The sequence below is a fragment of the Cuculus canorus genome, chromosome 17 (assembly GCF_017976375.1).
Source record: "Cuculus canorus isolate bCucCan1 chromosome 17, bCucCan1.pri, whole genome shotgun sequence".
In the NCBI taxonomy this organism is placed as follows: Eukaryota; Metazoa; Chordata; class Aves; order Cuculiformes; family Cuculidae; genus Cuculus; species Cuculus canorus.
Window position 1 is genome coordinate 717,104 of NC_071417.1, and position 27,281 is coordinate 744,384.

Genomic DNA, 27,281 nt, shown 5'->3' on the forward strand with positions numbered 1-27,281 from the left:
AACAAAACACATCAATGGAAAAGGAAACATCTTATACCTGATGTCAGAGAGAATGGAGGCAAAATCATCACCTGCAGTAGTTTCTGAGAACTTCAGCCTTCCATGGTAAAGATTATGGCAATAGCCTGCAATAAATTTCATTACCTAATCACAGTTTGCAAGCTGGCTGTGCTGCCAAGTCTTCATTTTGCAAGGGGAATAGAGGATTCCCCAAACATCTGTTTGAGGAGAGTTTTTGCAAAGTTAAGTCCAGAGTGGGACAGCACACAGAACCCACTCGGCGTGTTACAGATCATACCGGGATTCAAAAGATCCCTATAGCGGCCACAGTCACGGGGGAAGGCTTGACTTCAGAAGGAGCCCTTAAAATAAACACTGGTCTCCCAAGTTCATATAAACCTTAACCAGTTGCCTCTTCTTTCTTTGATTCTCACTGGCTATGGACACATTGTCAGTTAGCTATTGTAGTTTGGTATGGACATCACTATGTATCACAGTTAAACCCAGAGTTATTTAATTTATAGCTAAAGACGCAGTAATTTGAATAACATTCTTGATGATAAACTTTGTTCTCCCATTTCCAGCTTGTAAATGACCAGGACCAACGTTACTCAGTGTCATGCACAGAGAAATGGCAGCTCAGATAGATTCACTCCTTGGTGCAACCCTTGGCCGTACAGACCAAAATCAACATAAAGCAACACACATGGATTTTTCTTACTTTAGAAAGTGGGCAGAAGTCAGGGTATACAAAGCCAGAAAGCTAAGAGGCAAAAGAGTGCATGGATCACAGCTCTTACCTTACAAAGTGAATACCCAAGTAAAACAACTCTGGTGCAGGCACAAATGTCTGCTAAGACATTGGTGCCAATTACTGACCTCGCTGCTGAAACATCCTTCTGTCCCACAGACACCTGCAGCACTGCACTGTCAGTGCTAACAGCAGACCATAACTCCCTTCCTTTGGCACCAGCAGTCCAGGCTGGCTGCTTCGGACACAACTCACCCTGCCCTCCTCAGGCCCGGACATACCCCAGCAGCTCAACTTCAGGTGAGGAGGGAGAGACTTATGGATTACACAGGCAAAAAAGGTATTGTAGACAGGATAAGACTGGAAAGGAAAATGGGATGGAGAAGAGATAAAGGCAAATAAGCATGTGGGTTTGTTTGGTTTTTTTTAATCAAAATTTCTTGTTTTCAATTATTTTGAAACAAGTGTCTCAAAGGATTCACATTATCAAAGGAGAGACCTAGATTAAGAACAAAGTAAAGATCAGAAAGCAGTGTTAAAAAAAAGGCGCAAGTAATTAACTGGCAGTTCACGCTGTGAATCATTGAGTTTGAAACAAACTCGCCCACATCTGTTGATAAAACTTCATTAGCTGAAAAAATTATACTGAAACTAATATCATCCTGCATGCATAATGCCTATCTTTTGCTTGGGTATCCAAGCTGCACGGCCATCTGAAACCTCAACAGCTCACAGACTCTCTTAGTTGTTTTGCACACACCTGAGGCTCCCTTCCCACAGGGACAAAGGAGGCTGGCACACCATCAAGAGGACTCATCTCCCAATTAGCTTTCAAATTGGTGAACAGTTTGTAGTCTGCAATAAGCTTCATTCAGAGAAAATTGAATTTCTAGGACCAGTTAATGTGTCAACAAGAAAAGAGTAGGCAAAGGGGTTTTTAAACACTGATGTCTGTCAGACAGATGGCTGCAACAATTTATTCTCTACTGGCGTTAACCAAGTTATCTTGCTGATGCTTTTAACGATGACCTGCAGAGGATTTCAACAAACAACGCAAAAGTCTTTCCAGCAGTAGTGATGATAATTACTTCTGTTATGTCCATTTTTATCTCTAGATCTGGAATCACTTTACAAAAGGTACATGGTGTCACCAGCACTGCTAAAAGAAGTATGACCAACTGGGACACAGCTTGTATTCCACCTGCTCCTGCATCTTATCTGTTGTCCTGGACTCACCTTATCTCCCTACAAGAAGTATGAAGACAGCAAGACAGTTCCTCCCCTTCCAGTGCAAGAGGTTGCTCTCTCCATGGCACAGCAGAGACACAGACAAACTACCTTCTCCCGACTACCTTTCCTTGCTAAGCTGCCATCACGTCTCCATTTTCCTGAAACAACTACTTTCAAGCATGAAATCACCTTGCTCCACCACCGGCTGAAGCTTCAAATTTTCCACAAGGAAGCACGCAGTCCTACCTGATTATGACAGTAGAAACTACAGATTAAAGGACTGAAATACATTTCCCCCTTAAACAATAAAAGCAGTCACCATTCCTTGGCTGCACTCCTGAGGCATTTGAAGCGTGTCAGGATCACTTTTAATTACCAAAAGTCCTAAAACTCTAACTAACACATCTCAATATCACTACGCTCCACATCCCTCTTCATTAACCTTTAAGACTATGAGATGTACAAAGTGGCACAAACTTTTGTATGTCCTGTAAAATCAGTAACTTACTTTAAAACCACCAAACTCCAAATAAACAAACCACAGACTAAAACCTCAAAGCTATCCTGGAATGCAGAAGTTCAAGTGCATCAGGGCACGGGCACTGTACATATCAACAAAAATTTATGCTGTGCATTAGGTTAGTCTAGTAATGATCAATTTATTGTCTACTGGAGAATCTCATAGGCATTCAGATAATCCTTTTATCCACCATTTTTCCTCTTGCAGAGGACTATTAGAAAATGAGACACGAATAAGTAAAAATCTAAGATGTCTGGAGCCTAAACTTAAAGAACCTTAGTTTCCAGTGGGACTACAAATAATTTCAGTAATGGGTCCTCACAGAACACTTTTCATTACTTTCTTCACTTGTGCAGTTACTCAGGGGAATAGTTACTGCAATTTAGAGACCACAAGCCCAAGAAATAGAAATGAACCAGCTCCTAAAGATGCGTTGATCAGTAGAAATTTGACAGAAGTATACTTCAGATTATCAGGAGGAACAATGCCAAATCTTTATTAGTTTTGTTCAAACTAAATGACTTCCTCATAAAGCTAAAGAATCTAACAGGGCATCTCCACTATTTTACCTCAAAGAAAAACAAAATGAAAGACTGCTTAGGGAACACTGCTCTTCAGGTTTTTCAGACTGGATTAGGGCTCCTCCTGACCACAGCTTCTAGCATGCACTGTCCTACTGTCAGGTACTCTCAGAAATGCAAATAATTTCTAATCAGAAAAGCCCCCTTTGCAAGGAATATTAGAAATAGGTTCCTAAATGGTCAGCCGCTCAGGTTCTTAACAAGTTTCCCACAGATCCTTAGTCACTTTAGCTTAAAACAGAAGTGTGTCCACAAAAGTGTTTGTAGCTAGAACTGGATTTGTGTTTCACGCTCAGTGTAATTCCGTGAAATCAGCTCCCCAGCATCTGCAAAAAGCGCCTTTTGATAGGAGAAAGCCCAAAACCAAGAAGGGAGTTGGTCTTAAAACACCCTTTTCAAATAATAAAAACAGCACCATCAAGTGAAACAGAGAAGGTACTAAAAATCCGCAGAAACAGCCTACCGATCACAGAACAACCAACACACGACAGTGTGATTCTCAGTACATATGGTAGTTCACATGGCAAAACACGTTGTTTTGTACTTAGCTTGGCATTAACCTGACCTGTGTCACTCTACATCGTATAACACATCCACCTACACTGATCCACTCACCCTTCCCTGGGTAAATGACCCACTCTTCACACCGATGCTGCCAGACAGAACTACGCTGGCAAGCCGAGTATGGCAGACAAACACTTCCAAGCATTGCTATCGAAGCTGCTGAAATGAAGGTCTCTCTGTAAAAGTGAAAGTTATATGGTACTTTATTTCAAATCAATTTTCACAAAAAAAACCCTAAACACACAGTGTGGTGAAGAGATCAATACGCTACAGCTCTGCCTTACCGTAAGCAACCAGAAGTGTTCTTGAAGACAGTTGTCCACTCAGCATCACGAGGCTTGGAGTCCTCATTTGGCTCACCCTCCCAACCCGAATGGGGTATAATGACCTCATTGGTAAGCGTCTGCAGACCATGGTTGATGATGACCATCTTCAGGGGCTCATAGGAGGACAAGTTCCACAGGGTGCCTGCAGGACGAACGGAGATTATTAAATAACAAATGAACAGTAACTATTTAAAACCCATAGATTAAATAGAATCACTAGATTCACAGAGCGTATCACTAGATTCCCCTTTACTAATGAAGGTTAACCATAAACTAAATGAAAAGGCAAAAGCCACTCAATGAGACGCCAGACTAGCACAAAGCTTAGGAAAAATTCTACAGTCACTGCGCCAGATGCATTTCCAAAAGCACTGAAACCCTCTTCTCAAGGCACTGATATTGTTGAGGCCATCAAGTCCTACAAGAGAGTACATAAATCTGATGTGCTATTGGAGATTAATAGGATTTTTCAGCTATGTACAAATTTTGTTACACTTAAGTCTGGCTGTGCCTCAAAAACTAAAAGTTCATCCAGTACAGCAGACAAGTATATTGAGCAAGTCTTAAAAACATGGATGAATTTATGGAGGATCATTGATCGTATGCTTATACTCTGTACAAGACAATATTTCATTCAGGACTCCTCTCTATTATTTACTTTCACATTTTCCTGTCACAGGCAGGGCAATGTCTGTGTTCAAATCACCTGGTGCCACAAGCCTATCATTCCTTGAAGAAGCCAAGAACCATAACTCCTCTGTCTTTCCATATCTACCTCAATTATGAGCTGAAGCCACAGAAGTCACACATCAAAACAGTGTAACAGAAGAGCCTCACAGCTGTAAACACACCCAGCCTTAAGTAAGTGATACATCTTCCCCATGGAACTGTACTAGTGTCCTGACGGTTATTGCTCATCAGGTTAGGACTAAAACAAGACATTCACCTCAGAGATAATTTCTGCATAGGCACAGCCTTGTCACATTTAAGACCTACCAGTACTGACACTTGGATGGAGCTGGACACACACTTCTGTTCTACAAGGAACAGTGTGAAGACTAGTAAAATTTCGGAGAGACCGAACCTAGATTCCCCAGAACACACAGGACACCTTTCCTAAGTGGAAACTACCTTAAGCTCAGGATCTCCACATTACTGCAACTGTATATTTGTGCATATTACAGTGTAAATTGTAGATACTCCTCTCTCGGTACACACGGCTAAAGCAAAACACAAAAGAACTGCAAAGGCACAACCCTTTGTTTCAAGTCCCTTCCAATCACTCCAGTTTTTAACTGTAAAGAGGCCAGCTTTAGGACTGTAAAGACTGCTGCCACGCAGTCTAATATGAGGACTTGCTGAACCCTGCCACTCAGCAGCAGGGGAACTTGTGGCTGGCGCACGCTCCTGTGTGCTGGAGACGGCTGGGGCCACCACACCTACCCACAGCAAAGCCCGGGCAGCTGCCCCACGCCGATGCTCCCTCACACCCAGGCTGCACCGCTACAAGTCAGAAGGGTCAAACGCCAGAAGCCCTCCTTTGGTATCAGAGTATTATCTATGTAGGGGCATGACAGGCACCGAGTCAGGAAGGGAATTTAATCTCCAGTTGAGCAGCGAGTGGCACATCTACGATAACCTCATTGGCTGATGGCTGGCAGAGCCTCAGAAGTTAAATGCTTTGGTGTCTCCACAAAACCCAGGCATCTGTTTGGACTTAGGGGACTGTATTCCTCAACAAAGAAACTCTGAGGCAGACAACAGAATCCACACCATAATGTCTCTCTTTCAGTCTTTTTCTAAGACCATATAAAAATACTGTGTTTTTAGACTATTGCCATTCACAGACACCACATGGTATGGGATTTTCATAACCTACTTTTTTTAGCTTTCAAAACAGACTGTGTAAGACTAAATAGGAATAATTTTTCTCTTTGCATCCATTACAATAAATCATCCTTTGTCATTCCAAACAATGGACAATAAGGAAAAAAATCCAAATCAAGCAATAATTGCTGATTGCCCTCATTTTGTTGCAAGAGAAAGCCTTTATTTCTCAAAATAAATTGGCTGGAAAATATACATCATAAAATAAACAAACACAAGTCAATATTTATAATAAGAATATAAAAACTGACATACAAGCTACCCAATTAATTTTAAGTACTTCACTAGACAGTTTCTTTAGTTACTGTACACAAATTCTTTATCGGACTCACTGATATAAAAATAATAGTTATAATTAAATCCCTAAATGCATTGCTGGCTCAGTACTTCAAAACTCAAATGTAAAATCAGAACATCCATTGCTGAACAAGATGAATAATATATAGGATAATCATGGCTGGAGCAAATCTAGATTCAAACTGAAAGCAATGGGTGCAGAACACCCTGGTTCTGGAGGGTTGCATCAGGGCTTCCTCACAGGATCATAAATGGGCATTTGGTATTTGCAGTGGTCAAAAAACACCCCTAGAGAAAGATGGCATCAGCTGATGAACCTATCACAGTGTTCAGAAGGATGCCGCCGCCTTTCTGTTCTTTTGAAACTGCATCTCATCCACCTCCCAAATGTTTGACAAAAACATTGACAAACCGTGGAGACTAAAAGGGAGCCTTACTCTCTCTGTAAATAGATAGATACAAAAAAGCTCTTCAAATTATTAAGAACTGCCAAACTACTTGAATTTAGAATACTCTCCTTGAAGGCTGCATGAAGAATAACAAGCGAATTCTCTGCCGAGTAGCATTCAGCGAGAGAAAATGCACAGCACTTCACAGAAAGGTAGCCTGAGACAAACAGCAATGAGGGAATCTTGTGGTGCCAAAGGCAGTGAAAACTCAGACTCAAGGTTGACTTCATTGGGAAAACATTGCACAAGAAGGAATACAAAAAATAAACAGTGACAATACATTTTTCTTATCCCAAACTACAAACCAAAGAGGTCTAAATCTAGCAACCCTTCAGCTCTTGAGAAAATAAACTCCATGGAAAATCATAGATAATGGCAACCATGGGAACTTAAAATAAAAATATGGAGGTTTTAGCAGCGTCAGAGAAAATCTAAGTTAAAAAAATATTAAAACTCTTGTAAATTTGACATCCATCTTTAAAATTATTCCCTGTCTCTATTAGCATAACATACTAATGATCTAACAAGCTGGAAACACTGTTTTTAAAACTCTAAGTTTAATCAATTCAAATGAATAGCACTCAAGAGAAATCAAGTCACTAACACAGCAGCTTAAGGGAAATGAAGTTATCTAAACTTTCCATGGAATTTCACTACAAGTATTGGCCTTTTCAAACACAGATTGCATGCATTTTAGGAGTAGAAAAAGAAACTCAACTACTGCTTTTCAGAAGATGATCAAAATCATCATGATGTTAGATGGGGGCCTTCAGCAGCCTCAGCCAGTGAGACGTGTCCCTGCTCATAGCAAAGGGTTGGAACTGGATGGGCTTTAAGGTCCTTTCCAACCCAAACATACTATTATTCTATGAATCTATTTTATCCATGAAGACTACGTGTAGTGTGTATGTATTTCTAACTACAACCATTACCTCCGCTCTTGCAGCATGTTAAGCAGGAAGAATCACTACAAGTTTTTATTTCAAAAGTACTGATCGTCGTGAAAATACATTGAAATTTACTATAAGCTATAAACAGAGCTGTATGATTTATGTAATATTAAAAGCGATTAGGGGCACAGTCATCATTTCTGAATATCTGCCTCCTTGGAGTTGTGAAAAGATTTCTAAAGAAGCTGTGGCAGAATACATACACGCTCTTATCTTCTGAAATACAAGGGCAATCGTGTCCTGCTGTGCTTGCTTACTTACAAAAGTGCAATTCACCAAGAAACTAGATGAAGAAGTTGTTTGATTTTTATCTATGGTCCATAGTAAATCACGCAGGATTTGGAAAAAATAAAGGGCTCTGCATTGCATTCATCCAAGACTTCTTGTCGCATGGTGATCCTGTATACGTTTGTTTGACAGATTTGTCTGTGTCATTCAAAGTCCTGAAGACCAAAGCTGTACTTCTTCCATTCAGTAGCGGTCAAGTTGAGAACCTTCACGCAAAATGCCGTGACAGAGAATACATCATGAGAAGGGACCTTCTGATGAGCCTTCCAATAGCAACAGGAAGGAACACACTCTTCTGGAATCGGCATGTTCACGATAGCATGGCACTTCAAAGATAAGCGAGCTCCTGATCCAATCTTTGCACACAAATGGCCAGAAGGCGCAAATTCTGAGCAAGTGGATCAATCTGCAAGTTTCTATTACAATATCAGATCAAAATATTTCCTCTGCAGAACATTTTGAAGGTCAATCATTTTTCAATTAAAGCCAGTTTGGCAACACACAGCATCACGAAAATCACGTTCTGCACCACTTAAAGTCAGTGCACTGTTGTTAAATAACAAAATTACTTTCAATGTTCTCACAAAGAACAAAATTATTCATTAAAGCCACCAACTCGATAGCTTTTCAAAGAATGTTAATAGAATTTTCATCTTCCATATCTGATGGGAACATTTCCTCCACAAAAAAAACCCCTTATCACTCAAGATAAAACTTTTGCAGCTTTCCCAATTAGAACAGATTTAATTCCTTATCAGCTTAATTCTCATTTCTCTCCATTTCTCAAGAAAACGATACACTGAAAGTTCAGTAGTACAGTTCCGAGACTAGAAAGGGATGCAAGGGAGAACTTTGTGGACTATTTCTCATCAAAACTCAAGTCACGATTCATTTATGGACACTCACAGTTCAATCAAGCTTTTCTCAGTGCGTCATATGGGAGACATTTTGTAATTCTGTAGTTTAAATAGAAGGAAAAGTGAGATTTGTGATATTTTATGTTCGTATCTTGATTTTTGAAGGTATTTTTATGCATCTCATCTATCTGTCTCACCTTGAGGGACATCATGTTTTAGTGCCACTGCAGACATATCAAGAATGTCTGGGGAAATAGATGTGGCATTAACCCAGAAAAAGTTTTCAAATTCTGCTAAAAACAGTCCTATCTGAAAGAAAACCTACAGACTAGCTTATTCTGGCAGCAGTGTTGTATCCATATACTCAGCTTGCTTCCAAAATTGCACCTCAGTATGTTTGTCTGACCTGCAATTCTCCAAAATACATATTCTGGGAAGCAGTCAAGGAACGTGCTTCTGATCCACAAGTCTCACTCATTTAGCACTGAGCATCACACAACCAATTCCTCCCTCAGGCTCCTCTGCAACTGCCTCCTCTAGGCCTTTTTAACACATTGGGGTAGCGTTTTTCAGAACTCCCAGACCAGACGCAGCCAGCTGGCCTGACTCCCACTGTTCTGGCCAGCTGCGGCTGCTGGGTCCGAGCGCCAAGTTAACGAGAGGCCATGGGGCTGTACCGCAGCCAAAGACTCGACCCTCAGCACCCTCGCCAGCTGCAAATAGTGTCACTGGATGCCGCCACACACCTCCTGTCCTGCAGGCAGGCAGCGTCTGACACACAGGGAACCAAACATTCAAAACTGGAAGTGCCCTTGAATTTGGACCTCAGAATTCTTTAAATTTCTTTAGATTACAGAAGTCTCTTTGGAAAGCGGAATTATTTTATCATTTGTCCACACCTGGGACGACCAGCTGATGATTCCTACTCAGCTTTCAAAATGCAGCCAGTTTTCAGTTAAAGGAGTATTAAATCGCAGAGAAGTCCGTGTGCCAAACCAAACTGCAATCTGCAGCCTGGTAAAAGAAGTAAACAAGCAAAACTTATATGCTGTTCTCTTTTATTCCTTTTTTTGTGTCGCTGCAGAAGTCCCCAGAGATTTCACTCCAGACAGAACGAAAAACTTTCACAGCAAAGTCTGTCACTGGGGAAAAGAAGCTGGATAGAAAGTCAAGATTTCTACCACAAGAGCATCAGAACTGTGCTGTGAATTTCTGAGGCTGCATAACAGTCCTTTTGTGGCAGTCCTGGCTCAATGCTCCCTTTGCTCTTCAAGATGGCTCTTGTTTATCTCTGCTGACTTTTGGAGCTCATTTTTCAAACGGACAATTCCACATTATCAGCCGAGCCTCTGAACACTGGCTGCGAGAACACCAGCATCCGTCACAGAGGCATTGCTGGAATACTCTCCTCTTCTGTACTGATGCTTGAATGTCTCACACCGGATCTGGCGATATCATTTTAGAAGTGGAATGAAATTATTCCTGGTTAGGTGGAGGATTAAAGGCACATCATCTGTTGCTGGGCACCTGTTCAGGTTAATGCCCTCCGTACTCCTCGTGTTTCTCAGTAAGGGGGAAAAAAAGAGCTTTAAATAGCAAAACCTAAAGCGGAATAAAAATGCTGTGCTTAAGTAGCAGGGGCTACTGCCAAATAAAATGTATTTGAACTTCAAATCTACTTAATCAACTGCAAATCAAAGCAATCGCCATTCAGAGAGGAAAGGGAAAATATCCAGTTTGTTTTTGCCATCTCAAAAGTGACTGATTACCACTTAGCTTTATAATGATTATTCCTTCAGAGTAAATTATAGGCTTGCTTCTCCTTTCTCAAATCTAAAGAAATAAATTTAATTCATCTCAGAGAAAGGAGTCTTCAGTAAACCAGTAGATAAACAGATATTCTTTACTTAAAGAACAGATATTACTTTACTTTAAAAAAGTCAGCCATCACACTAAATGAGTGCAACAAATTGAGTATAAATACTACCTACAGAGTTTCCACATTAAGAGACAAAGCACAGAGAGCAACCAAAGCACAACCAACACACACTACCTAGTGGCTCTCAGCGTTCTTTTACCAGCTCTCTGGAAGAGGACATTTGAAAAACATCCCCGCTAGTTTCTGCTCTGTATATTTAGACCTAGATTCCTAAACAACCTATAATGGCTGGGGAAGAACAGTTAGAACACCCAAAGCCACTGTTCATCTTGGAGAATTACAATTACCAGTCAAAACTTGGAGAGCTGCTATAATTTTTTTAGAGGTTATTATAGACTTACGATGTTTACTTCTAATGGCTTAATCTGTGCTTGCAGTAGGGTCTGCCTGGAGAACCCAGTACTGACAAGGCAGTCAAACAGCTCCAGCCCTGAGCCCACTTTTGTCCTCACAGAACTTTTTGAGAAACTGTTCTGGCACTGGAATTCATAGCAACTGCCCTGGTCTCCATTCAAACATTCTCTGCTGCTTCTGAGGAGAGAAAGGGAAATCCATTTCACACCTCATGAGTTATGAGAGACTGAAGAACAATATATTTCTCCTTAGTTTAAGAGCTGACATACTTTTCCACTCTTTTCCACTTAATGGATGAACTTCGAAACTTGGCATATACTTTATTAGTTTTTTTTTGGACGATGTGCAAGACCAAGTTCAAATAAAAACCAGGTTGAATAATGGAGTTATAAGCAATCGAAAAATCCCTGTAAAGCATGCATGAACTCAGTAACTTCAAAATTTAATTCCTCTTTTTCCCAATTATTGCAAGAAACAAACCCCTTCCATGTCCACAGCATCTCAGCAGCAAATTCTATGCTCCTTAACATCTGAGTTTTCCAGCCCCGGAAGTACTGCAATTCTACACACAGCCTAAAGTTCCCAGCACTATGGGCTGGAAGCTTTCCTGAGGAGATTGACTGTTCTATCAATATGAAGCAGTGGGGACACGGCAGCAGGATTGTTTTATAAGAGATTAACAAGCAAAGTTTTAGATTAGCATATCTTACCTCATGATTATAACATGCTAAGGGCAAGCACACTACAAATTACCTGTCAATGAAGTTGCTACAACTCATTTAAGCTTCACTAACTCAGCCACTCGCAGTCATACGCTACATCCAAGAAGTGCCATCCATCTCTCAGCAGCCAGGGAAACCTGAATGTGCTACATGCACAGATGATCTCGCTTTCCTCCTGAAGGGCATGTTTGCTTTATGCTTTCTCACACCACAAACACAGTGCTGCGAAAGAAACAGGTGCAGCCTGTGATCTGAATTCTCCTTCAACGCTCTGATCTCCAGCAATTCTTGTTCCTGAAGCTGAAAAGACTCATCCAAAGAATAATTCATTAAAGAAATTACAGCCACCCACCTGTAATTAGCTCTCTGACTTCCATGTCATTTGTCTTTCGCAATAGTCTGATCAATGCAGGGATTCCATCAGAGTTCTTTATAGCCACCTTGTTTTCATTATCCTTCCCGTAGGAGATGTTTCTGAGAGCTCCACAGGCTTTACGATGGACCTCTGGCTTTGGATGATCAAGTAGGCCCACCAAGACAGGTATCCCTTTAAGGTGCCTCACGTCCTTTTTTATTTTATCATTCTCATAGCACAGGTGCTGCAAGTAGGCTGCAGCATTGGACTTCACTGGATCAATAGGGTGGCTGAGCATGGCGATCACTTCGGGGAGGTCAGGGTCCCTCCACCTGGGGTCTTTACGAATGCTGTCAATAGAGGGGGAGCGCTTCCCCAGACGGTCGATACTGGCCATGCTTCCTCTTTCTGGCTGTGCCAGCGGTGCTGTGTAGCCACCGTGAAGGTAAGGGATCCTCTCTTCAACCATTTCTGTCTCGATGGGGTCATCATAGCCCCTGTAAGAAGCAATAGTCCCAAGAGAAAGAAATGGGAAAAGAAAAAAACAAAACACATTTAAACACCAAGTCTTAATATCACAAACATTATTAGGGGCAGCATATTTACACTTCCAAATAATTTATTTGTAGTAACTTGAAAATTATCCCTAGCTGAGTACCCACCAGTGACAGGACTATGGCATAGCAATTGTTTGGTCAACAATGAAATAGTGACAGGAACCGCAAGTCATCAGAAAGGCTGCTTTCATTTTGGTCACTCAGTAAAACAGCTATGACAGAGGTACACTGCATTTAGTAGGAAACTCTGAGCTTTATTAGTGACACTACTTCTGCAACAACCCAAAACTTTAATTAAAGGCATTCAAGGCCTGGGCAGAGACAGCAGACACTTTTCAGTGAGTCTGAGGAGTTCAACTATGTTTCCATGTTGAAGCTCACCCAAACACACTGAGCTCAACATACATAATGTCTAAGATGATGGAAAACCCAAGTCCCGAATCACAATCAGCTAACAGGCTGATTTAGATGTTACTGTCCAGGCAAGTTAAAATCAACAGAGTTGAAAATATGCTAACAAGGTACACTCCCACACAACAAATAACCATATTCTTAAAAGTATTTTTTTAAAAGATCAGTACAACAAATTTCTTGTGTTAATGATAACTACCATAATATCTAACCTTCAGAAAAACATCCCACTCCAATTCCTTCCTATAACTGCCTGCTAAAGGCAGAACAGTTCTACAACAGAGATTTGTAAGGAAAGGTGTTTACAACCCCAGAACGTGTTCAAGATTCACTGATGTACCTCACCCCTTATTCAAAGTGACACCTTTCAAGCTCCACACTGACATCCTCAGGAGAGGCATCAAAGGAATCCTGAAGCTTGCACACAGTGACCCCCCGTGACAGATATTTTCACTATTATAGGTGAACAAACCCGCAGGGCAATAAGGTGACCTGCAGCTACCAGTCATGGACTCCCACAAACACTCCAGCTTTCAATCTGTCCTCTCCCAGGCTTTGTTCCAAAGGCCCACCCTGGCTTGCTAACTTGGCTGAGAGGGACGAAGAGCTGAATAAAAGTCCCAATTAATCCCACTCTTTTTAATCTTTACGTCTAGAAGACTTTTTCTTTCTCATCCTCCCGTCCCTCCAACGCTACTTATAATAGATGTTACCATCAATTAACTTCTTATTTTTTTGAAACAGCAGCAGCATTTTGCCTTATTTTTTTTTTCCTGGACAGTTACTTACTATCTCAGTATTGTAGTTATTTCAGTCAAGCAAGTAGTTTTAATTGCTACCAAACGATTCTTGAAAACTCCTTTTAAGCACTGACTGATGTTTGTGAATGATTTCTGATGACTTGCTGACGGAAGTAGAGACCATTAGAACTCAGAAAGAAAATGGAGCTTGCTGTTATCCTAAAGGGACTGCTAATTAAACCAAACTCTGGGGACAGGAGTAACCGGAGGTGGAGACTGAATTTAGTCTTGCACAATTAACGGTTTTAACATTAAAAGCACCACTACTGACTTTAAGTCACTTTAATTGCTGTTCTAAGTCATAAACTGAATGAAAGGATAAAAATGGGCCAGTATCCAGAACTCAAAATGAATCTGAAGAAATCCTTTTATCGATGCAGTTACTTATGTATGTATAATTCAGTAGTTGCTCCATACAGTAATTTACAATGTCTGGATAGCTGTTACGTTTTCTGTTACAGAACAAAGCTGTTTCCACCATTCTAAGAAGAAAGAAACAACATTGAGAAGGTTTACTGTTGTGCGTATACACAGGGCAGAAGGATTGACAACCCCCTTAGCTACTCCTCAAGCAACATTCTGGTTTTACATATGCAGATTTTGGACAACAGCATTAAAACTACAACAAAAAAATCATTTTGCAAACTCATCCTCATGTTAAATTCTTATTGACTGCATGAAAGACAAGTAGGAGAAAATTAATTTTAATAACTGCCCTCTGCTCAGCTGTTGCCTACTCAACTTGGGAACTCGCAACTCAGCACGTCCGAGTCCTAGCAGCTGCCAAAGGTTAACTGTGCACCACCTCAATTACACCTGCACAATTGTCCCTCCTCCTTCTTCATGCAAATACACAATGATAATTATTGTTTTGGGATACAGTTTGCTTACATTATTTCCATGAAGCCTTACAAACAGAACCACACAGATGGGCCTCTCTTCCTCCTGCTGCACCCTCTCCCCTGTGCCTTACAAAGCTCCTTGGTTTCATCATATTAGGGCAGAAGCACCGACTGAAAGTTTATCTACAAATACAAATCTTTATGTTCTAGACTGGAAAAATACACTGGAAGTAGAGCATTAATAACATGCTTCCAATACCAATAAGCTCATACAGAAGCAAGAGAGACCAAGCGTTACAGGTGCTTTATGCCAGTACAAGTGCAAACTGTGCTACTTCCAAATGAAGAAAAGAGGGCATAAAGTCAATTAAGGATGTGCAAATACCTTCACAAGTAAATTTGAGTGGTATTAAATCAGCATGATACACCCAAACGCCATTATCTTACCTCCATCTATTATGCAATCTGACTCAAACCAAACCAGAGCAGAGGCTAAGGAAAACAACATGAAGCACCAGGTATTATTCTTGCTGGGAATAATGTTTTCTTTATACTGAGTCTCTGCTGTAATATACAAGAAACAAACCCAACCACAAGCATTGAAGAACAAACAAAGGAAAAATATGCCTTTGTGCACTTTACTAGATTTGTAGATGCTTGTGAGGAGGCACATTTTTTCCTGATTTAAAATGAAACATAAGTAAAACAAGGCTGATGATGACAGACTCTTATCTCCCTGACCACATGGAGCAGGCAAGGGATGGAAAACAGTCTACTGGTAACACCCTGGCCTAGGGGCCCCTCCAGACACCATCACATTGCCTCCTCAACACGCAGAGCGGAGGCTCACCACCACAGACTCGGATGAGAAACTTCCATTCAGTCCTCTCAACAGAACAGCACCAAAACCAGGAACTGACAGCACAGACCCTTATTCTACCTTTAAACTGTTAACAAATGAGGGCAGCTCTTACCGGGAAGAAAATGTGAGAAGAACTGAAGTTTTAGCAGTGAGTTAGCCAACAGAAGAATTCTGCCCACAATGCAGTGAAGAAACCCAAGTCAAAAGTCAGTGCAATACAGAAAATCTTCTAGCAGTGTTATTCTACCTACTCTATAAGTACAAATTTTCTGAAATCAAAAGTGCCATTGATTTATCACATTCATTTAATAATTTTCAGTAGGAATAACTTTTAAAAAGAAAAAACTGGAGAGGAATAATCAAGCAGCAATTACCCTCATCTAGTACAAAGCACTGTTTGTAGTCTTTAGTTCTTCGCAGATCAGTGGTGTATCTGAAACACAGGTTTATTGAATTGTTCAAGTATTTCTTTGAAATGTCAAAAAGTAACTACTTATGAAGAGGCCCTGGTACAATCTTCTTATGTTCTCACCAGCTAAAGTGTGCTGCCACAGTCAGGCTAATTACTTGTCAAAGTCTCTTGATCATATTAGAAATGGAAGAAACTCGCAACAAAAGAAATGCAAAACAAAAACTACAAATTGTTCCTATCCAAACTGCAAGGAACAATAAATCAAAGAGATGTTTAAAAAAAAAAAACAACCAAACAAGAACTTTAAAAAAGCAAATGGGCAGGTTCTAATACATTTAATTATTCATCATGCATACAGATTGAAAAATGTTAATAAAAATTTAAAAGCACTGCTGCTTGACTGTTTTTAACAAGAACTGTAAATGTGCTGAGACGCAGGGGAGCACCAGTTACAGTGCGATAGATTGATCAATATTTTGGCACTCACTGGCTGCAGATATTCCCTTCAACCCCAGAAAACGCTGATGTGGTTCCTCTGGTTGGTAAGTTTGCAAGATCAAGGATGTCACAATGGACTTAAAGGGAGTTCTGAGAGGCACACCTTGAAACCTTTTATCTCTGTTTTTAAAATATATATGATAATTTGCAGGTGCTTGATTCCGTTTCACTTCAAAATAAGCTTCCAGAAACGCGAAGGAAGGCAGAGCTATGCAAGTATGAATGAAACCATAGGTGACACTACATACCCAAAAGGAGTGTTCCAAGACAACAAAGGGAGAAGGGCTACCCAAATCCAACGAAAAACTACTGTTGATGAAGTGACACCTTCAGGTAGAAGTCTAAAGAATCCCTACACATACAGAGGTGGTGGGGGGGGGAGTGTCTCCAGACTCTTTAGAGCTCTGGAAAACAGTCTAAATTAAAAGGAAAATAATAAATAATTAATCCATATCAAAATATGAATCATGCGGATATGAATTCATGCAGGCACAAGCAAAAGTCTGTACATTGCTTGGAAAACAAAGCATACAAGTTTTTCAGGTTTCTATTCAAGATGACTTCCAGCTGAGTAATAAGATCTTCTTCCCAAGCTTTATTTTTTCCTTCTCCAAATGCAAGAGTGATCACTGCAAGCCCAGCTTAAACAACTATTAGCAAAAAATATGGCATAAAATAGAACTCCCTGTGAAAAGAGGACTGAACCAGAAGCAATTTGTGACTGATCACTTAAGTTATATTAAGCAGAACACTGCAGCTCTTATCTGCCCTTTATAAAGACACAGGACAAAGTGATCATCTGGTTGTTAAGTCCCGCAGAGAGCTTCAACACAACCTGGTCTTGTGGTGTGTGGGCAGCACAAGACCTGCAGCTGAGATGGCAAACACCTCATACTTTTCTATAGAAATGCATCCCTTCACCACCAGGTTTCAAGCCCATCTGCAACCCAAACTACATGTTCCAAATTTTTCTTTGGCAGATGCGCACACCATCAGACCTGTCAGAAGTCTCACAGATCACAAATCCTTTTTTTTTTTTTTCCCCTTACTACCATGGAATGGCTCTGGGACAAGACAACATAGTCCCAAGTCCTTTAGGAACAGGAAAACAAAAAAGTAACTTTCCCCTCTTCTTCAAATCATCTCTCCTTTCTAAATTCAACCTAAACTACGTAGCCTAGAAACAGTGAAGGGTTCTTGAGCATTGCCCTCACTTTTCTGTATTTCATGTGCGTTTTGCAGGAATTTATGGGCTAATGAAATGATGGGTTCTACGTGTTTTTCTATCAAGCAATTCTAGAACTTACTAGGCCGTTAAAGAGGTCAAACGTACACATTAACTAAGAGGAACAGCTGCATATTAGCATTTAGGAAACAAATGGGTTTTACCTTCCTTTGTGAGGTCTACCTCTCTCTGGGATACCTGCCGATGTCCTCCGGTTCACAGAGGAGTAATCAGGATCCAGTTCATATCCTTCATCATCTACTCCAAGGCTACGGTTATCATCTTCCAGTCCATAGGGCTCTGGCTGGAAGCGCTCTGGCTGGGAGCGGTTCAAGTCAATGTTGCTACCCACTGGCACTTGAGGCTGGGCAACAGGACCATAGTTATCCCTTCTGCTTGGCAAAGTGAAGCTACCATCATCAGGCCTGTAACTGTTTCCTGGCACATAGGCATAGCGAGGACGGTAGTTGACACCACGAGACAAACTGCCGTAGTTATCAGAGAGATCTCCGTAACCATCATGACCAACATAAGGTCGGTATTGGCCTTCGTGGCTTTCAGGGTAAGAATCATTGTAGCTGTTGTAAGATCTATTTAACGTAGATGATGCTTGTGGCGTGATGTATCGCTCCCCATTCTTCATGTACCTTCTGTCTATTGAATCTGTGTAGCTGCCCATGGGAGATGAACCATCCATTGATGGTAGGCCATCAGGCCCAAGCGGCACCTGACGAACTGTTCTGGTGGTGACGGTTTTGACCATTTTGGTAACCTGTGAGGAAACAGTGAATAAAAACATTAATTTCCTCCTTGCTGCATAATACAAGGAGATAGAACAGTAAACCAGGGAGAGAGCATCACAACACACACTACAATGGCAGGCCTGTTGAACAGAAGCACTGGTGCAGTCATGAATTCCCTTAGTAAGTGCAGGATTTAATAGGAGGAAAACATTTGTACAAAAAGCTAGAGCAGACTCAAGCACACTCTGAGGCTCTTGCTACCAAACCAAAAACACTGCAGCCACGTGACAGCGTGGAAGCAAAGTCATTACACCAGTTCCAAACTGCCCAAGATATTTTTGGGAGCTACCATTCCTAGAACAGACTACGATGTTGAGGAGCCACAGCCTGTGCCCCCACAATTAGCAGAAGCACTACGGCACATTCTCTAGCTTGACATGTTATATGCTCCTGCCTGACCACTGTGTAACTTCGTGGAGCTCAGATTTGGCAGCAGTACTCAGGAAACCACAATCTTAAACATAAATGTTTCTGGCTTCTAGCTTTTAGCCAGGACAACTGCTTTCTCTGTCAAGATATACTTACACCTGACCATCACCATACGTATCCATCAGGCAGCTGGTGTCATTCCATTATATTGGTGACATTATTTGGCAGTAAAACACCAACACCATACAGCTGCTGCAACTGCAACTACCCTAAACATACTGGACTAGGCAAGCTTGTTGAAAACACTAAAGAAAAAAATCTGTACACAAATACCTCTTTATCTTGTCTTCCTACGAATCACATCTCATGTAAACACAGATCGAACCGGACTATTTCACATAACCAAAAATAACCTGGAAATGCAAGTGCCCAGAGGGCACTCGTGTACAGGGTTTCTTGCTCAAGGGTAGGAACAAAGACTCCACAAATGTTTCCAAGAACATTCCGCTTTCATGGGAAAGGCCTGGTAATCTGTGTAAGACACTGACAGACAAAAGTCACTACTATTTACCAACTAGCAAAGGACCTTCTGTTTTGCTCAGTATCTGGGGTCAATCAACTTCTGCTCCATCTTCCAGAGCGACCAGCAAAAGCTGTTTTGGGGAGAATACAAAGTCTGGCAGAAGCCAACCTATCCTCTTCCTAACCTAATACAGTTACTTCAACCTACAAAAAGTCGCTCTAACTGTAGTAAATATTGACTTTCAGTTCTTGTGAAAAAAAAAAACCAACCCAACAACACACCCACCAAGATGAGAGGGGAATCAACCCACCAGAGAGTACTACACACATGGATGGGAGGAACACAGAACTGTTAAGAAATTATTTTGTGTTTGTAAACTATAACAGAGGTAAATAAGCACCAGCAAATGACACTTTTCTTCAGGTAAGCCGCAGAATGAAGTGTATACATCAAGAGAAACAGTTACTATAACACATATTCCTGGATTGCTCAGAGACTCTGAAGTCTAAATAGATATTTCGACCTATAGCCTCTGATCTAAACATTTAGATTGGCACCAGATTAGCCAAGCGGCTGCTAAAACAAAATAATTAAGAGTACATCTCTTGAAGTGGCTCCAGGCACGTCCTCCAAGCCAGATGTTTTCACACAGAAACCCCAAATTGAAAAAAAATTCACCCAGACAGCCTCTCTTTTGCCCAGAGACATCTGTGAGCAAATGATACTTCAGCCTAATGCAGTAATGAACTCCTACAAGACTGAGACCAGCACACACGGCTCTCCACCAACAATGTACTTAAACAGCATCACGATACTGAACAAAGCACAGCCAGGTATCAACACGAACTCAGTATCTAATTTGGGCCAGAGCTGAAAGAATTTCTCCTCTTTGACCCAAAGGGATTCTCTTAGCAAGCAAATATCAGGAAAGACGCTAGCTTCCATACCCCCAAATCCTCCTTCCTGTCCTCTCCTCCCCTTTTTAAGAGGCACACATTTTAATAACTAAAGGAAACTAGAAACTAAAATTTATTTCATGACATAGAATCCAACAGTAGGTTTTGCTTATTACCTGTGCCCAAGACTTCTGCTTTCCACTCTGTTATCAGCAGGACTCTGTCACGGCATTTCTACAACTAGACAGCATTTACAGAAGAAAGAGCTGGTGTAGCTTACAGTAGCTCTTTGTAAATTGGGCAGAAACAAGGCAACACAGCGCAGCATTCTACTGAAGTCTGAAACAAACGTTTTATTCAAAGTAATACGTTCGTAAGTGATTTCCTAAGAGTGGGAAAAGCAATGTTTCTCAGGCCTGACACACGCGAGTTTTGCAGAGCGATGACAAAATTGGACGCAAAGTGCTGGGCAGTCTTGAATTTGGGAACCAGCAACGGGAATAATGGTAAGGAAGGCAGTGTTTCAGCAATTTGGCGAAACATAGGTTGACTTTTTCCCAGGAAGGAACAAAGAAGCAGCTTTCCAGATGCCAGGAAGAGCACTCTCACAACCCCGCAGAGCCCTCTCAGCACGACTCAACAGCAGTCAGATACTTTAAACCCAATTCAGACTCGCTCTTTCCAAGACACATGTTGCCATGCACACATAGTTTGTCACATGTAATTTTTCATAAGAGATCTGACCACACAAGACCCCCTCATCAGCCCTGTCTGGCTGCAGCAAAGGCAGGGAAGAAGGAACAAGCTTTGACCTGCATGACCCTCAGATGAAGGCTTCACACCAGAAGCATCGCTGCCCCAGGTCTGCACCAGCAATGCCAGCGCTCCTGCTGGGACGAGGTAGCAACACAGAAATGTTACGGCAAGGACAACAGTCGACCGGTATCAGTACATGGATGCAAAAAAGATAAAGCTGAATTTCATAACACTTTGAAAAATCAACTCCTAGATAACTTGTGACCTACCAGTTACATTTAATGAGCTTTTCACCACGCTCTGGTACTCCACAGAGTATTTACAGTTTTTTTTTTTGGTTTTTTTTTTTTTTTAATATATATATGACCAACACAGAATGTAGGAGACTAATTTGCAATTGTTTCCCAATTTGCCTTATTTTCCCGCCTTCAAGGCTAACACAGACAAGATTTCAATGGCTGAGGCCAGTCAGAAAGACATCAGCCAGTACATGCAAGAACGAGTTCACAGTGTTAGCATGGCTTCACCTCTATCAACTTCTGCATGCAGTCCCTATTAACGAGTGGAAAGAATCGGGACAATCAACCCCCCTTGACAGACGTATAAAAGGGAACATTTCACTCAAGCATTAAAGTACATGTTTCTCATAGCATAAAAGCATTCAGTAATGCTAAAGGTGTTATGGTGCAGCAATCAAACCAAGTCCTTTTATAGTTTGAGAGAGGGGGAGTATTTGCACTCATGCCTCATTTGTCAGGGGAGGCATTGAGACAGAAGATTTATCATGTGATAAACAGACTCTGTTGCCTAAAGGACAATAAAGGGAAGGTTTTTGGAAGCAATTAACCAGCACACAGAGGAAGGTCCATTTATTACGTTTCCAAGCAAAAAACCCGCAAACAATCAACAAACAACCCAAGAAACCGAGCGTCTTTATTTCAGGAAATCCAGCTCAAGGGAATGTTTCATTTATATTTCTTAAAAGAATACAGGCAGCCTTGAGCAGCTGACAGCACAGTAATATTCTCTCCCAACATTTTTTTTTGTTGTTTCCCTAATACAGATGCATCAGCCAAAGAGAACAAAGCTATTCCAAACGGGAGCACCAGCAGACTGCCTTATCCGAGAGACACCTGATCCTCCAGATGCATCCAATTTGAGAAAGATTTATTGGTACGAACTTCTCACTACAGGAACGCTCCAATGAAAAAATTTAGAGATACAAGTTACTTTGAGAAAGTGTGATTTGACTTCCTCCGTTTACTTTCCATCTCTAAAAAAAACCTCTTTGAGAGGTTTTTTTAGCCTGATCACAAATCAAATGTGCTCAGTTGTTTCAGTGCTCCTAACTCAGATGAAAGGTTCAGGTTACTTTCCTAAGAAGAGCTTGTCTGAGTACGCTTAAAAAATACCTGCAATTCTTTATTCCCTGTAAACTATACTAACATTTTGACCACAACAGAAAAAGAGAACGTTTCAATTTATCAACTTAATCAGGCTCTCTGCAACCAAAATCTCGCAGGACTGCACGTGCGTGCTTTCATTGCTGCTCCCCCCACCACAGAATATAAGCAGATTTCATGCTTACCGACCTGACCAAGGTTCTCCCCAGATAAAGCAACTATTTTGTTTAAATAACTCCCCTGTAGGCTCCATTATAATGTTTTCACTAATTCTGCTTCTGGAAACGCATTTGCCAGTGGAACACAAAAGAAATATTGATGCCTTTGGAGTAGCTTCTGTATATTTCTGTCTTTCATCTTTCTACTTGTCTTGAAGTTTAGGAGAACAAGCATGAAAATATCACGGGTTGGAAAGGACCTCAAAGGCCATCAAGTTCCAACCCCCCTGCCATGGGTACAGACACCTGCCACCGGATGAGGATGTTCCAAGCCCCATCCAACCTGGCCTTGAACACCTCCCGGGATGGGGCATCCACCACTGCTCTGGGAACAACCAGACTTACTGATGCTAAAGAGTAGATCTCTCAAAATGCACAGTGCTCAGGCACCAGAGGAGGAAAGACAACACTGAGATTTGAGTTGAAGTGGACTGTCACACTCAAACGCAGTCATCTTAACACAGTGCTTGTAATTTTGATTTTATTATTGAGGCTGTTTTTTTGTTTTAAACTGAATACATTATAAAAAGCTGACACAGTTAAAATTTTGTTGAAATGTAAGTCATAAACCAAAAAACAGATGAGAAGGAATGTATGAGGATTCTGAAAGCTTATTTTTGAACTACGGGCTGTAAAAATTAATCAGCCCAAGCAGGCTGAAGCTATTATTTTTCTGTTAAATGCTGTGTTAGAACTCGCCCCGCAGGTTTTCAGAACAATAGCTCAAATTTCTCCCCTTCAATTTTAAGCTTAACACTTCACATTTTGAAAGGGCCCTCAACTCTGGTTAAAATTCATTCCTACTCTATCACTTAACTCCCTCGAATTTTCTGTGGTGCCACATCCTGGAGTCCCTGGCACCAAGCACTTTGCTGGTGCTGGGAAGCAGGAGCACAGTTCATCACAGTTGGGAAAAATCTGGCCTAGCTGAGCATGACAGAGCACAAGGCAAATGGACAGGCTACAAATTGAACATCTTTGTATACAGGTTGATTTTGGTTTGTTATCACAAAATATCATTTTCAATGAAAAGTGACCTACCTATCTCCAATATTTTAGCATTTCAAAAGGTAAAAGGTGCCTGAGAACAGAAAAAAGCAAACAATAACACAAGCACACCATACATCTAATTTGCTTTACCGAGTTCTCTTGAGCCGCTTGCCAACAGGCTCCCTTTGACACACGGCAGCATTCCAGCTGACAGCAAGGAGCGGGAGTCTCTCCCCAAGGTGACTTTCACCAGTTTAGCACGATAGGTATTTGGCTTGCAGAGAGATTATAAAGTTGAAATGATGTATTATCTGCTACATCTTCTGTGCAGTGAATGTTATGTAGGGACTTAGCATAGTACTAAGAGAATAACAGTTTGGGGAAAATTACTCAGAGATATCTCATTTTGAAAAGGCAGATGTTCTCTATTTAAAATATGTCAAATATTAAACTCTATTACGCCTGCTTCCTGTTTCACTGCTACAGGCACCTTCAGAGATGTGGGGAAATGCACAGGAAAACTGTCAGAGCTTCTATGTTAAGACTATTTACTTAATACACCGTTGAAGAGATTAACCTCTACAAATTATGGGTTTCAAACAGCAGGGGAAGGGGGAATAAAGGAACAGCAGCATACAGGAGCATTCACATTTAGTTTTTGCTATGCTTCATTTCAAGAGGAGGAATTGTAGATGCATCACTCTCCAGCAAGCTAAAGATTCATACAATTTAGTGAAAATAAATGACAATTTCCTTTTGAAGAATCCAAAAATGCATACTAAATGGCATGATGATGACTAATCCCCAAATGAACTATCAAGCAAAGAAAGCATACATTTGGAAAATATCTCTGGTTGCTTTGGCTCTTAAAAAACACAACACATTATTTACTCTGTCAGAAGAAGTATCTTTACAAGACCAATATTATGGAGATGGTGAGTGGCACTGTCCAGTCCCACCCTGTAGTTACAGAGGTAAAGAGCGGTTCTAAATGCTTCCTCAAAGAAGCCCAGAGCGAGCACAGCAATACAGAGCATAAACCCCTTTATTTGTATATTGTGCTAACGACCTTAGCTGATCACACAACGTCAAATGAACAACTGAGCATCAACCTACCCCTCTGACATTTAATGAGCACAGAGCGACTGCCTCAACTACAAACACTACCCTCATTAAGTAAGAGATATTACTGACAATAGATACAAGGATTCCCACTTTAGGAAATGTTCCTCCTTTAGAAAGGCAAGAAAGACATACACACTAAAGCAATGTGAGATTGGTGGAGTTTGGCTTTTTACGGTTTGTTTGTTTTCTTTTTTCTAAATCTGCGAGGGAGGAGGCAGAGATGCAGAACAGCAGTTTCTGGGCTCAGTGAAGATCTGCTGCTGCACAGGGCATGCCCAGCAGATGTGCATTTGCATCTCTCATCCCAGAGAAATGTTTTTTCCACCTTCCTACTCTGAGCAGCAAGATCAGAGTTTTGCCCCTGCACAAAGACACCAGGCGACTTAATTTTTTCTGCAAGGCTCTTGCATATAATAGTATGATCTATAAAAGCACCACGATGACACCTATTAGAAGTGATATTAAGTCGACACCAACTAACTCTGGGACACTTAACTGATGCTACTAAACCCTCGTGACAAGTTTTCATTCTCACATTCTCTACCAAAACAAAATACAATTTAAGGACTACTGTGATTAAAGTAAAAGAAAAACAGTACCTGACCTCAGATTCGTATCCAAGAGCCGGTAAATCTATGCTACATTATCACAGGAATGAGAAATCAAACCAAAATCCTTTCAGAGACAACCACTGCCTCAGCCAAGCCACAGCACCTCTCCTGACAGTTTGGGCCAAGCCAATCCCATCTGCGTTGTGACATTGCAACAACTGGATTCCGACTTTTTAAAAAAAATTTTTATTTTTTTTTTTTAAGAGTTGGTCCTTTTAGCAATGAAACACTAGGAAACCCCTGCAGACAGAATCTAAGTTGAAGTCGAAGGCATTATTTGAAACAACATCAGTGCAGAGAAGACAGCGACGCACCCCGCCCCCAGTCTGGACACGCTCCAGTGCCTGGAATGAGTGGCTGTGACAGGAGAAAGCCTTGCTCTTTGAAATGGAACAGTAGCTCTAGGGTTGCTGTTTTTCCAATTTTCTTTTCCCATATGCAGATACAATGGCTATTTTAGAGCTGCCACTGTCCTTTTCTGAAGGAAGATGGAAAAATAGCACATATATCTCACATGGAGAAAATCACACCTTTCATGCTATGACAAACGCGCAGCTTTATCAGTAGCATGACTATTTCAGACGAACCATTTCACACGGTCCCGTTATCTAGGGCCCACCGCGTGGCCTCTTCTCTATTTTTACAGTCGTAGCTATCATTTTGTTCACTCCCATAGCTGCGCTTAAGAGTCTCCTAGAACTATGCACTACTATTACTGCATACAAAAACTTACCCATCGTCACTGCATTTCATCACTTCTTTCCCATAAGTAACACTTGTTGTTGCTGCCATTACAAAGAAGACAGCATTTCTTTCAACTAAGTTGCAGATTAAATACATCAGGTTATTTGAAAAGCTCCAAATGTGTGTGGGGGGTTGTTCGTCTATTTTATTTTTATTTTAGGACCTTCTTCTCCTTCCAACAATGAGAAAATAGGCCAGTTATATTTATCTTCTAACTAACCACAACAAATATTAAACCAGATACTCGGCTCATAGAAATGTGTGTAGGCCCAGTGACCTCAGGAAATCGATGTTTCTTTACTCCAACCTGAGGATCTGATGTTCTGAACAGATATCTTAGAGGACTGCAAATCTGGAAACCAGTAAAAACAAACACTGATTTATTCAGTGACCTCTGTTTAACTCCTTTTTACACAGAAAGCAGTTGGACAGTGCTTTTTCGAATCAGTGCTGTTCAGAAGTTTCTATAAAGGGAAGCACTCTTAATCTTTCACAAGAACAAAACCTAACAAAGGGGCTCAACCTCCAGACCCAAGTGTCATGGCGCGTTACTGTTCCAGCGGTCCCAAAAGCACGCGAGGCAGCCAGGAATACACAGCATCATCTCAACAGAGATTGCAGAACTGTCTTACAAAAGGGAACAAAAAGACACTAGGAAAACAGGAACATAAGCAACGTGTGCCAGCCAGCACATTCTGAGGTACCGGTTGTTTGAGAACACCAAGCTTTCCCCATGCACGAGGACGAAAATTCCTTCCACAAGGCCGTTGCAGAATTTAAACGCTGCAGTGTTATTTAATGGGATAGGTCCAAGCACACTGTCCTCCGCTGCAGAAGTAATTTACTCCAAGACCTACCAACTCAATCAGTTCTTTCACCACTATGTGTTTGCAGGGCAATGCTGGGCACTGTTTCAGCAAAATGAAGTTAATCTTAAAAGAACAAAAAGCCTAGGAACGGGTCCTAGTGTATTTGTTTGGTTATCCTCGCTAACATCTACTGTTCAGTTCAATGTCCCAACAACAGCTGTATCAGCACAGCTGGTAGAGAACAAACTGGACATGAAAGCCAAACTGAAAAAGCCCTGAACTCAGCTTTGCTGGCAAACAGAACATGCAAAACCATTGAGGATCACAACAGCACAATTGTCATTGCCTGTGAAACTG

General features: G+C 41.1%; 1 protein-coding gene across 17 annotated transcripts in view; it reads right to left on the reverse strand.

Annotated features, from left to right (window-relative positions):
• Positions 1–27,281, reverse strand: part of ARVCF (ARVCF delta catenin family member) — a 271,201-nt gene that overhangs the window by 66,985 nt on the left and 176,935 nt on the right. For all 17 annotated transcript variants that reach the window (XM_054082701.1, XM_054082700.1, XM_054082710.1 and 14 more), the window contains 3 exons: positions 17,842–18,449; positions 12,068–12,567; positions 3,931–4,114 (listed from right to left, as the gene is read on the reverse strand). In XM_054082701.1, the coding sequence (XP_053938676.1) occupies positions 3,931–4,114; positions 12,068–12,567; positions 17,842–18,449 (1,292 nt within the window). The remainder of the gene's footprint in view (positions 1–3,930; positions 4,115–12,067; positions 12,568–17,841; positions 18,450–27,281) is intronic.